At 32.6% G+C, this 13378-nt stretch overlaps 1 protein-coding gene across 1 annotated transcript; it reads left to right on the top strand.

Annotated features, from left to right (window-relative positions):
- The first annotated feature begins 8257 nt into the window (after positions 1–8257).
- Positions 8258–11902, top strand: LOC142629197 (galactoside 2-alpha-L-fucosyltransferase-like). Its single transcript, XM_075803164.1, has 2 exons — positions 8258–8426; positions 10443–11902. Exons 1-2 carry the CDS (start codon positions 8258–8260, stop codon positions 11900–11902), a joined length of 1629 nt encoding a protein of 542 aa, XP_075659279.1.
- Positions 11903–13378: the final 1476 nt, after the last annotated feature.

Genomic DNA, 13378 nt, shown 5'->3' with positions numbered 1-13378 from the left:
TTAAAACCTAAAAACCCAACTCAAGACCACATGACAAGTCGCCACAAAGACGTTAGGTATGCCACAAAGACATCAAGTTATGCCACGAAGACATCAATCATGCCACGAAGACATCAGTTATGCCACAAAGACATCAATTCGCCACAAAGACTGGGTGTCAAGATACCAATGTCACAAAGACTATGGCATAACAATGAGAAATTTACAAAACATGTTATAATATGAGAATTTCTATTAGGATCATGCAAATCCATTTTTCTTAATAAATTGACAAGAATGATTAAAAGAATATAGCACCAAGCTTTCTCAAAATATTTCAACATGAAACTACATACTATTTACTGTGAGCTATCAAAATATCCTTGTTAAAACCTAAAAATCCAACCCAAGGCCACATGACAAACTGCCATAAAGACATTAGGTATGCCACAAAGACATCAAGTTATGCCACGAAGACATTAGTTATGCCACGAAGACATCAATTATGCCACAAAAACATCAATCCGCCACAAAGACAGGGTGCCAAGATGCTAATGTCACAAAGACTACGACATCTAGCTAGGTAATCACCGGGTAATCACATGTCACGACCCAAGGGTAAAAACATAAAGAGCTCATAGTTCACATGAAATCAAACATGATTCAATTTCAAGTAGTTTCACAAAAACCTTTGAAATACCCCATATATTCACAAGGTTCTCAAGTTTTCCAAAATCAATTCTTGTCAATAACATTTTCTATCAAATTCTCAAATATCACAAGTCCAGATAAAACATCTTTAGAATTTGCAAATAATACAATAAATCCATAAAATCCATTCCCAAGAATTATATCAAAGATGTTTATTTCTTCCATACTAACAAATCATGCATTTCCCTATACTCAATATTAAACATGATGTGCTTTTCATATACAATCATATATAACAAGGTCACAACACAATACATTTTAAGAAAACATAGTTCCACAAATAATTTTCCAAAATGTGTGACCCAAAAACAAAGTTTATGCAACGTGGTTATTTTCCAAAAATCCCATTACAAGCTATTTACCTTGCAACCCTCAAAAAGCTTAACTCTCCAAGCTCCAAAGGAGATTAGCTAGAACCTAACAATATCAGACAAACCTATCACAATAAGCATAAAGCTTGAAATTGTATCTAGCCACAAATTAGGAATTGTCAAATAAGCACTTTGATTAGGCAAGCCTAGTATTTAGCCTCACAAAAATATTTTCCACTTCCAAAGTTTTCAACCAATTCATTCACAAGGCATAGACTCCAATTTATAAAATCAACTCATTCAAGGTATTATCTCTAACATCAAAACCTCAACACCTTCTAAGTACTTCCCACCAGGTTTACACCACATCAACAAGAGACCCATGATACCAAATATCATAATATCCTCCAAGACAAATTATTTGAATAGTTAACTAACTCCAAATAATCCAAAAAATAAAGAAATATATTCACCATTTATTTCACATTAAAAAGCCAAAAACCCCAAATCTTCACCACTTAGCTAACCACCATTGTAAAAACTATAAACCCACTTATCAAATAAATCTACCAAGACAAAACCCATACATAAAAACATATAACTATCACTTCTATTGCTCATAAATCACATGGGTATTATTATTAAAGTTTAGATAAACATAACCTCAAGCAAAAGCATATAAAACCACCAAAAATATTAGAAAATTTTACCTCAAATAGTAGAGATGAGTGAGCCTTACCTCTTTCCAATGGATTTTTTCGGTGATCTTGCTAAAAAATGGTGATGGAAGTGGTGAGGAGTGGTACCAGCGGGAGAGTAAGGGAGTGAAGAGAGGAGAGTTTGTGAGGAAAATGAAAAGAAAAGAAACTTATAAAGGACCCTTAGTTGACCGGCCAAATAAGGAGAGATATTTGTGAGTGTGTGGTGTGTGGTGAGGAAATAAGGGGTAGGTGGGTCACGTGGCTCCTAAAAAACTCTGATCTCTTTTTTTTTTTTTTTCTCTTGATTTGGGCTAGAGCGTTACACCACATCTATATAAAACCCACATGTTATGAGAGGATTGTTGTATAAGGATAATTATAGTATACATCAATCATATTTCATGGATTTCTCATAGTTGGTGCAGACCAAATACTTGTGAATCCCACATTTTGTAATATATTAGTTGCATACCACCAGATGCCCAAGATATACCCTTTGAAGATCAAATCATGAGCATCACATGAGGTGCAAGTGTGTGTGTGTGTGTGTATATATATATAAAGTGAAGTACTAAAATCAATAGGTACCTTCCTCTTGGGGACAACCATAAGCACCATAGATCCGCCATAAGCTCCATAGATCCACCATAAGAAAAACTTGGGAACTCAAATCCAAACCAATGATGTTGTTGTCTTGTTTCTAATCAAACTCAGGCAAACAAATAGTGGAGATGCATGTGACCCCTCAATTAATGGCTCAATCCAATGGTGGAGGAAGAGCCATAACATGCTCAACCTTTGAAACCCTATTATGAACCCCAAGCTCCCCTCAGCACTCCTTAGTATCGTTTCCATTTTCATCGCCATTGCTATAGTTGCTTAGCCATTATACCCAAAACAATAGAAGGTTGAAGAGGTATGCATAAGTTATAAAAAGTATATTATGTGACAAATGAATGCAACACCCTCCCATCTTTACATGTGAGACACATACCTCAACCCTACATACAAGTTGTGAGTCTAATATTGTATATTCCCATTACATAAGACGTCTTCTTGCATATGTTAGGAAAAAGGAAAGTGAACTAGTGAAATGACATGAACCAGTGTCATACATTGTTTATGTATGAGCCTCAGCTGATACATATATCAACAATACTATAGACACACCTAGTTTCATAACTTGCTGAAGTGATTGACTATGAGTGATGGAAAAAAAATTTGGTGGCAAGAAAGTGTCGGCTACTCATAGTTGAACACTTAAACATGTTGTGAAATTGGGCCGTGTCATTATATTTATTCATAGCAGATAGATAGATGATAATTGTGAATTTGGTTCAAATAATGAGAAATTGACATCAATGTTTCATCTTTGGCATACTTTCTAATAGACTATAGTGTACAAGCAGACAGTTACACTGCAAGCCACTATTCTACATTGCTAGCGAAAAGAGGTTAAATCACAAACATAAAATAGTAAAAAGTAGCATACATGATACATATGATATCACATCAGTGAAACCTAAAACACACACACACATAAGCCATTTCAAAAGCTTCAAAAAAAAAAGTATTAAAAATCAGTGCTTCATTGAGTTCCAAGCGAAACCAAGCAAATGGGTGTGAAGGTATTTAAACCCAATGAGAAATTGGAAAAATAAAAATAGGTAGAAAGAAAGATTAGGACTCACGTGATCTGAATCGCCAAACATTGCTAGTGGGTGCCGATTTATGAAGAGAGAGAGGGAGAGAGAGAGTGGAAGAGTTGGCGGCCAATGAAAGACAAAAGGGGATGATTTCCTAAACAAGGACAACTTCGCCCGGTATGTTAGAAAATAAGGACATATCCAATTTAAGGTTTAAGGTATCTAAAGCGCTAATGGAGGAGAATTCATAGGTTGAAAATTTATCACATTTATCTCAAAACAAATATTGATATTAAAAATAATTGTGATTGATGTATAAAAAATTGAGTGTAAGTGATACTATGATAAGCATAGGTAAAAAAATAAAAATGATATTGTTCCCATAAGTTAACAACTCAGCAACTTATAAGTGAATTCTAGTTAGTTTAAGTGGATTCCCTTATCTCATCCCTTCCTTTATATGTGTGAGTGTTTATCAAATAAAAGAAAAAGAAAAAAGTTGTTTGTGATCAGACAAGAGATTTAGAATTTTTCCTTTAAAAAAATTCTAGAATTTGAAACCGGCCTATACCAAAAACTTATTAACATTTTTTGTCTAATGATAAAATACAATCATCATAGAATGGATGTCATAAGTTTAAATTCTATTCTATTGTATAATAAATAAATAAAAATGAAAACTCATGCTATATATTTTGGAGCCATAATAGGCTCAAGTCAACAGTTTGTTTATGTTTCCATACATTGGTAAAGGTGAAAAATTTGGTATATTTATAGGATTATTTTTTTGAAAATCATTATAATAGAAGATTAAGGGTATGTTTGGTAACTTTTTTTCCTCTTATTTTCTATTTTCAAAAACAATTTTTTATTTTTGAGACTAAAAAACTTGTTTGGCAACCCAAAATAGACTAAAAACAAAAACTGTTTTCAAAACTCAATTTGTAAAGGAAACTGAAAACATGCAAAAGACTGTTTTCAGTTTCTAATTTTCAAAAGTCAATGAAAATACGTATTAATCTAATGAATTTGTCTCCATTAATGAGTTAGCATTAAAGTTCAAATCCTAGTAATAACATATTTTAATATTTTCTATTTTTTTCTTCAATTTTTTTTTAAAATTTCAACTAACCAAATATGTTTTTGATTTCAAATATACAAGAATTTTTTTTTCTTTATAATACCCTAAAACAAGTTTTTGAAAATAGAAAACAAAAATTGTTACCAAACATAACCTAAGTTTTTTAAAAAAATAAAAAAAGATGAGAAGTATAGGATTAAGTTTAAGATGATGTGTGTAGTACACAAGCTAGTGCAAGCAAACGTGTTGACTTGATCACATCTAGGCCTTACACATGGACAAATTGTGAGGTAAAAGAAGAGGGATGTTGATGAAGGGAGTTATGCCTTTTTGGCTCTTGCCAACAACGTGATCACCATTGGGGGCAGTGAGATGCACAGTCTGGCCTGGACACTGAGTACTACCATGAAAAGGAATTTGGTCTCTGTTGGTCAGAGGTTGTAGAACTTTCCTAATTGGCTAGTACCAAGTTGGACCATTGCCAAGGACACGTGCAATGCCCTCAGGATTCATGCAGTCTCTTTCCTTGTCAATACTTGTCCTTCACAATATAGCAGAGCCACCTTTCATCCCACTACCTTGGTAGCAGCGATCTTTCTCTCTCCTATAACCATGATATGGTACAGTAACTGTATTAGGGTTTGTGAGGAGGAATGAGAGTGAGACACCTATTACCTTACATCCAGCAACATTCCTCATACTATAAGAGGAGAATGTTATTGAGTAAAGAGGGTAGAGAGGTAGAATTATGGGTAGGAAAGAAAGGCAAAAGATGAAACAGGGTTTGGGAAGAACATCACATTGTAACCTTAAACTTTCCATTTTATTACACAGTCTTTTAAGAGTGAAAGATATTCTGTCCTTCACTCACCGTTGTTTTTCATCAATTTCATAAGGTTTTCCTCGCATATCCTGGTTCTTCTTTACTTTCTTTGTTTTGCCATTATCTTCCTTTTCATGTTTTGGTGTTAAAGTTTACATTTTTATTGTTCACAAAGTTTTGACACCCAAATGTACTGTTAGGCTTTTAGGTCACACACGTCTGAACACCTAAAAATCTCACTTGCACATACATGATGTAACTTTTTTTTTATATAGATACAATATAATTTCAACCTATGGTATGATTGTTTTTTTTTTTTTAATCTCTAGATTAAGATACCGAATAATATATATATATATATATATTATGTAGATAGGATTTGAACCCCAATTCCATAAATTTATATCTTGTATATAGTTGTAAAGTTCAATGGATATAAACTCTAACCATTAAAGGTAGTAATTCAATGGTCACTAAGCTTACTTATGTGGATTTGGCGGGCACTAGATCCTAGATTCGGCCCTTGCAATGAGAAATGTGTGTAAAACCTATATAGTAAAACAAAAAGTAAAACTTTTTAATAGGTGCTCTTAGGGTAATTGTTAATAAACTATTTTAAGAAAATTTTTACACTACTTTTATGTGAAATATAAAACAAAGAGTAAAAAAATTAATTGTTTTTTTTTCCCATAAATAATTTCTAAAAGTAGTTCCTAAATCAATGTTCTTAAGATATTCGTTAATTTTTTTCTTATATTATTATTTATTTTTTCCAAATTTTAATGACCATATAAAGAAGTTGAACAGTATGACAATGAAAATCAACCAACAAATATTCTCAAGAAAAAAAATCCCCTTTCAAAGGAAATTATTATTTTAGAAATATTCACACAATAAATTTCCTTTTCTTTCATAAGCAAGGCATACTTTACCATTTTTAGCTTGCGTACCATAATAATAAATTAATAACCCATAGCTTTCAAAAAAAAAAAAAAAAATTTAATAACCCATATACCCAAATGGCAAGATTGCAAAGGTTGTTCCTGATAAGGGATTTACAATAATTTTTCACTCAATGAAAAAAATGTGGATTGGCTGCTGGCCATTGTTGAAGATATAGAACAGAAGCAGAGCAAAGCACGATTGTTTGATCACATATCAGATACAAGCTGGGAAATGACAACGTTTGACATAAGTGGTGAATTAATGAATTTCATTAATACAGCGCCGTTTTGCTCTAAATTTGCTGAAGGCTTTATTGAAACGGTGTCGCAGCACTTAAGTGAGATGGGGTAAGTACTAAGTGCTGGTTTGGATCCAGCTTATTATTGCTGCGTCAACGTTTTGTTTTGTTTTGTTTTTTTGTTTTTTTTTTCTGCTGCGGGGGACAAGTGCGCAGTGTGCGTACTGTGCGCACACTGTTTATGTATGTTTTTAGCAATTTTTTATTAAAAATAGGTCCTGCAGCACTATTTACACATTTAAAAATTATTTTGCTACAGTGTTTTCAGTTTTCAGTTTTCAACAATAAGTTCTATCCAAACGGACCCTAAGTAGTTTGTTACTATTTGAGCGCGTGTAATGCTCTTATTGGATGTTTAGTATAACCACTTTTCACGCTAATCTTGAAATTAGTTTCAGAGTTAGCTTTAGGCTATGTTTGTTTCAACAATGATATTTTTTGAAAAATGTTTTATTTTTCAAAAAACATTTTTTATAAAACAATTTCATTTTCTTATATTTGGTAATAGTCTTAAATGAGTTGAAAAATAATATCTTAATTTTCTTTATTGAGCTTGCTGTGAAATAGTATTGTTTTCCAAAAAAAAAAAGTGGAAAACAATCTCTTAAAATAAGTTATATTTTTTATGTTAACTAAATATAATTTTCTTTTAACTTATTTATTCTAATACTACCAAACACTTGAAAATATAGAAAACTATTTTTACACAATATTTTTCATCGAAACAAACAGAGCGTAGATATTTTGGTTCATTCTCTTGGATTAGTTTGTATATAAATAGCTAGCCTTTGTAATCTATTCTCACTAATTTGTAATCTCTCTTTTCATCATTCAATAAAATTGTGAGGTTTATTTAGAGAGTCTTCAAGTTTTTACAGCCAACATTATTTATCCTATTAAATTCCTGACATCAATTCTTTTTTTAGAAGAGATCAACATCATTTGTAAATGAGTGAATCATTGATATAGTTTTTATTGAATACAAATTTCTGTACCACTTTTTGTGTTCTATTTTATATTTTAACAATCACAACTTGCCATATATTTGTTTAATTTTCCTTATAAAATAACTAAAGTTTAAAATGGAATAAAAAAATAACACATGATAAGTTGTAATTACTAATTAGTGGACTACAAAAAGTGTTACGGATGATTTGTATTTATTTTTATTATATATTAATCACAATAAGTAACATAAAAACAATTTTTGAATCACTAAATTTATTGATTTAATTCATTATTGCGATTGTCATGGTTATCATTTCAATAATTAAAAACAGGAAGAAAAAAAAAAAAGGAAGGAAAGAAAGTAGTAGAGATTGCAGCCATGATTTTAGCTAGGTGCAGATATGTGAAACATAAATGACACAAATCAAGCCACCTCCTTTGGTTTTGACTCTTTCTTTCTTTCTTTTTTCATTTTTCATAATTCAATATGTGAAGTAGAGATGGTTTAAACTACTTTAAACCCTAAACATTTCTAATATCAAAAAATATTAATTGAGCTACAAAACTTTTTAACGGCTTCTACTGTTTTAAGTTGAAAACTTGCTCGTATCATTATAACCAGCTCGAATCAGTCTTCACAGTCCAAACTCCAAAGTCCAAACCTCTCTCTCTTTTTGCAGATTGTTTGCTACTTTTAGACCCCATGAATTTTAAAGAGTGAACCCGTTCCGTTTTTATAAGGATTTGAATGGTTAATCTTAAAGCTTTCATCAACTCCAGCAAAGGCCACAAATAGACGAATCCTCAGAGCCTCATGAGTGCACCAAAGATGTTGAAGGTATTGGTTGCTTCTTTGGTGGCTTTCCCACTTCTTGTCACACTCACACTCGTCCTTCAAAACCCACCTGCCAATCGCATTGGTGAAGTCCTTGAAGCCAGTGCTTTGGAAAACGCAGCTCACAATGCTACTTCATTGCATGCAGGTGAGAACGGTGTTGTTACTTGTTAGATTATGTACCTCCTGTTTGGTTGCTACCAATTATATGAATAAGTTTAATGAGTAATGGCACAACACAGTTCACAGCTTTTTTTTTTTTTTGCTGATGAGGTGACAAGTTGTGATTTGCGTACAATAGCATGTGAAAATGACATCTCAACAAGTTAAAAAAGTTGTGAAATTTTATTGAATTTTGAATAAGATAGAATGAAAGAAAATAATACATGTGATTGACTATAATTAGTATGTTGATGATTCATAACGACCCCAAAGTTTTGAGATAAAAACTTGGTAGTTGTTGTTCGTCTTTTTGACTTCATAGAATTGTGACTACTTTTTTGTTTTAGATATTGGGCTTTTGATAGTTATCGTGTTTGTATGTGTTTGTATGGTTATGTAGGGTCTAGTGTTTTTTCTTTTCTCGTTATTTTTTTAAAAATTATTATAAGTGCCATATTTTGGAAATATGGGTTTTTTTAGCATAACTAGAGAGTTTACTTTGGTGAATTTGGTGAGTTCAATTTGTGTAAAATTGGTCACCCGTTATGTATTTCTCATTGATTTGCTCATTCCCATTCGATGTTTTTTCAATAATGAATCACTAAAATGGTGGCAAAGAACTGGAAAATTACAATAATTAGTGCCTTTTATGCTGTTTGATACAAGAGCTATATGAAACTGAAGGATAGCTTTTGAGAAGGATAGCTTAACGAATGTATGCAAGATATATATGAAATTGAACCATAAGACAGGAAATTAGTTGGGTCATAAATTGAAACCATAATTTTTCACGTACTTTTTAAAACTTTACATCTTCATTGTCAATGTCACTGAAGAAAAGTATGCATAATCACAATAGGTACTAAGTTAGTTCTATAGAGAAAAGCCAAAAAGCCACTTCTGTTTTAACTATGTTAATTTTAAAGTTGTGCAAGGACTTTTCCCCCCTGAAAATTCAAACAGTAACTAATAGACCTGAGAAAAATCTGGGCACATAAAGTATAGTTTCTGAAAAGTAAATTTTTTTGCATATTTGGGATGCAAATTCTGCAATTCAGACTAGTACAATCTTTTAGGTTAGGAAGGTCCATAAATCCACTAGTCAGGGACCATGAACATAAGCAATAGAGTTGTTTTTTGTTTTATTTTATATTATTGATGTGATCTCCATTCATGATTAGATTTGTTTAGATTATCTTAGAATGTTGTTGTACTGATAATGACATGCCTGTAATTTGATATAAATCCTTTATAAATTAAACCATAAATAAAACCATAATTTTGAAGTTTTATCTTGTTGCTAGATATAGATAATTATTAAAATAACTCATTTCTGCATTTGTATAACTTAAGCAGCTCAATTTTTCTTCAAGTACTTACTTCTTTGTGTAGTTTAATAGGAAAGTTGGAAGTTTGAATTTGGACCTCCAATTTGAGCTATCTACGTTTCTTAGTACTCATATCACTATAATTACAGTCAAGTCTTACAAATTTAACTGTAGTTCCATATACTAGCACTTAGCATGAGCATTATATTGCATAACACTGTCAGTAAGCTCCCAAAGCTGCATGATTTTAGATACTCAATACCATTTCCATACTGGATGTCCTGGGGTTTCAGAATACTTTTTTGCTAATCTTCAATGTCATTAGACTAAAAGGAATTACAAGCGAGGTACTCCACCTTAGAAACAGACCTGATTCGAGGTGGGAAGTTACCTTTATTGAAACAAAAAGACTGACAGGAGTTTAAAGCAAACTTAGCAACTGTATGAGCTGCAGAATTGCAATTTTCCTGGGGTTTCAGAATACTTAAATTAGAATATTTAAGAAATTTGTGAGTTGACAATAGTTAAGATAATTCAAGGCTTATGTTGGAAGGTATTGGCTTTACCGTTACTGATCTCTACCAACAAAACAAGGCCTAACAGTATCTTCATGTATTGATTTTCTAGTAAATCAAATAAGCATAGTGTTTTCATTTCTTTACTACAATTTGTAGGTTCAGAAGATGTTTCCTCTCAACTTACTGACATGCCTAAAGATAAACTACTTGGTGGACTTCTTGCTTCTGGATTTGATGAGGGATCTTGCTTAAGCAGGTATCAATCCAGTTTATTTCAAAAACCATCACTTCACAAACCGTCTTCTTATCTCCTTTCAAGACTTCGGAGTTATGAAGATCTCCATAAACGATGCGGACCTTATACTAAATCATACAATAGAACACAAAAACTTCTCAAGTCTCACCTCAGTGCTAGTTCTACAAAGTGTAAGTATGTTGTGTGGATATCTTATAGTGGCTTGGGCAACAGGGTTTTAACCCTGACATCTGCATTTCTCTATGCCCTCCTCACAAACAGAGTATTGCTTGTTGACCAAGGAAAGGATATGGCTGATCTTTTCTGTGAGCCATTTCCAGAAAAATCATGGGTTTTGCCTGTTGACTTCCCCCTTAAAGAGACATTTAAAATCCTTAGTCAGAAGTTTCCTCATTCTTATGGGAACATGTTGAAGAAGAACATCTTAAATACTTCAACAGTATCACTACCATCATATTTATATCTCCATCTAGCACATGATTATGATGATCATGATAAGCTCTTTTTATGTGATCAAGATCAAACTCTTCTCAATAGAGTTCCTTGGTTGATAATGAAATCAGATCTATACTTTGTCCCATCTCTCTTCTTAATGCCCTCTTTTGAGCAAGAACTAAGCAAATTATTCCCACAGAAAGATACTGTTTTCCACCACTTAGGCCGGTATCTTTTCCACCCCTCAAATCATGTATGGGGACTAATAACAAGGTACTATCAAGCCTACTTAGCTAAAGCAGATGAGAGGATTGGAATTCAAATAAGAAATTTTGATACAGGACCTGGTCCTTTCCAATATGTGATGGATCAAGTTTTAGCTTGTACACTAAAGTATAAAGTGTTGCCACAAGTAGATAGGAAGAGAACTATTGGTACCCAATCAGAAAAGGCAAACTTGAAAGCTATCCTTATAACATCTTTGAGTTCTGGGTACTTTGAGAATGTAAGAAACATGTACTGGGAACACCCAACAGTGAATGGAGATGTGGTTGAGGTTTTCCAACCAAGCCAAGAACAATTTCAACATACAGAGAACAGGTTGCACAACAGCAAGGCATGGGCAGAAATGTATCTCCTCAGCTTAACTGATGTCTTGGTTACAAGTGCATGGTCAACATTTGGTTATGTAGCTCAAGGTCTTGGTGGTTTGAAGCCATGGATTCTCTACAAGTCTGATAATCAGACGACCCCTAATCCACCTTGTCGTCAGGCCATGTCAATGGAGCCTTGTTTTCATGCTCCCCCATTTTATGATTGCAAGACAAAGAAAGGAATGGATAATGGTGCACTTGTTCCACATGTGAGACATTGTGAAGATATGAGCTGGGGCTTAAAACTGGTTGATAATCATGATGAGTTATAGGCTTTTACAATTCATTATTTGTGCCAATGGGCCCGATGGCGCCTAACCCCTCCCCTGTCTCCCGTATCACGGATTTGATCTGCCTTCCCTTCCCCTTCCCACAATTTAAAAAATATTTGTATTGACTTGACCAATTTTGCACGCGGATATATTTATAAAATTGACTTCTTTTGCTACCAAAAGACTTGTAACTCAACTAATAGACACATCTTGGTATTTTAAATGAAGATAACCAAGTTCAAATCCCCAGCCCCCAATTATCAACAACAAAAAAAAAACGTTTGCCTTGTGATCTGTTTGGATTCCTTAGATTTGAATTTGGATTTGAGGGAGCTTAAATCCAAATCCTTTGTTTGGGAAGTTTAAAAGAGGTTAAAGATTTGGATTTGACAAATCCACCAAGAATTTTCAATATTTAAAATGCTTGAATTTGAAATAACTCCTAAAATCAATGGATTTCAAATCTCTTGATTTCAAATCTATTAATTTCAAATCAAAATTCAAATCCAAATCTAAGTTCCCAAATGCAACCTTAAAGATTTTGAAAACAGCTAGTACCCATGCCTTTGTTTTTTTATTTTGTTTTAGAGGTGGCTGATTCGGATTATAGAGGATCTATAGTCAGTTTCAAAAACATTTGGAACTAAGGTTTGGTAGTTGCTATGTGTAATTGACATATAATAGTTGTATACCAATAGTATTTGACAAATGATGCCTCCACAAAAGATTCAAGTATACTAATATTATCTTCTTAAAAAAAAGTATTCTAACATCGGAAGCAAACAACCATGAGATATGGTTAATTAACATATTACCATCCTAAGTACCTTCTTATTTTATGGCGAGTCATTTTATGTACCTATATTATTTCCTAGCTGTCTCATACAAAATAGAACAATATCTTGCCTTGCAATTAGCACTCCACCCTTGACAACTTAATGCATCACGTTGTTAATTGCTGTGTATGCTTTACGATAGTGAAATTTGGAAAGAAATTCTTCAAGCCATATAGAAAATTTCACGTGAATGGAACTATTGGGAATGCTGATACATGGAGGTTTGATTTTAAATATAATAACTTGTACAATTGCCTTTCCTTCTGGATCTTTTAAAACTAAAGTTTTTCATGCACCAAGAACAACTATGTCGAAAATTGAAAACCTGCATGTTGTTCAGCTGTTTAGCACCTAGAACCATGTATGGCCCAACTCTTTGTCCTTTCATGAAATATTCAAAAATAATAAACGTAAAATTCTATTTTAGTCCCTAAACTTTACCAAAAGTTTGGTTTTCATCTTTAAACTTTAAGAAGTTTATTTTTCATCCCTAGACTATTAAAAATTTCATCTTTTGTCTCTAAACTATTGAAAATATTTTATTTATATTCTTAAACTTTACCAAAAGTTTGTTTTTCATCCCTAAACTATTAAAAAAAAGTTATCCCTATTTTTGTCTCTAAACTATTGAAAAAAATTC

Source organism: Castanea sativa, chromosome 3 (assembly GCF_040712315.1).
Source record: "Castanea sativa cultivar Marrone di Chiusa Pesio chromosome 3, ASM4071231v1".
Lineage (NCBI taxonomy): Eukaryota > Viridiplantae > Streptophyta > Magnoliopsida > Fagales > Fagaceae > Castanea > Castanea sativa.
Note: the sequence above shows the minus strand (reverse complement) of the source record. Positions and strands in the feature narration are given on the sequence as shown.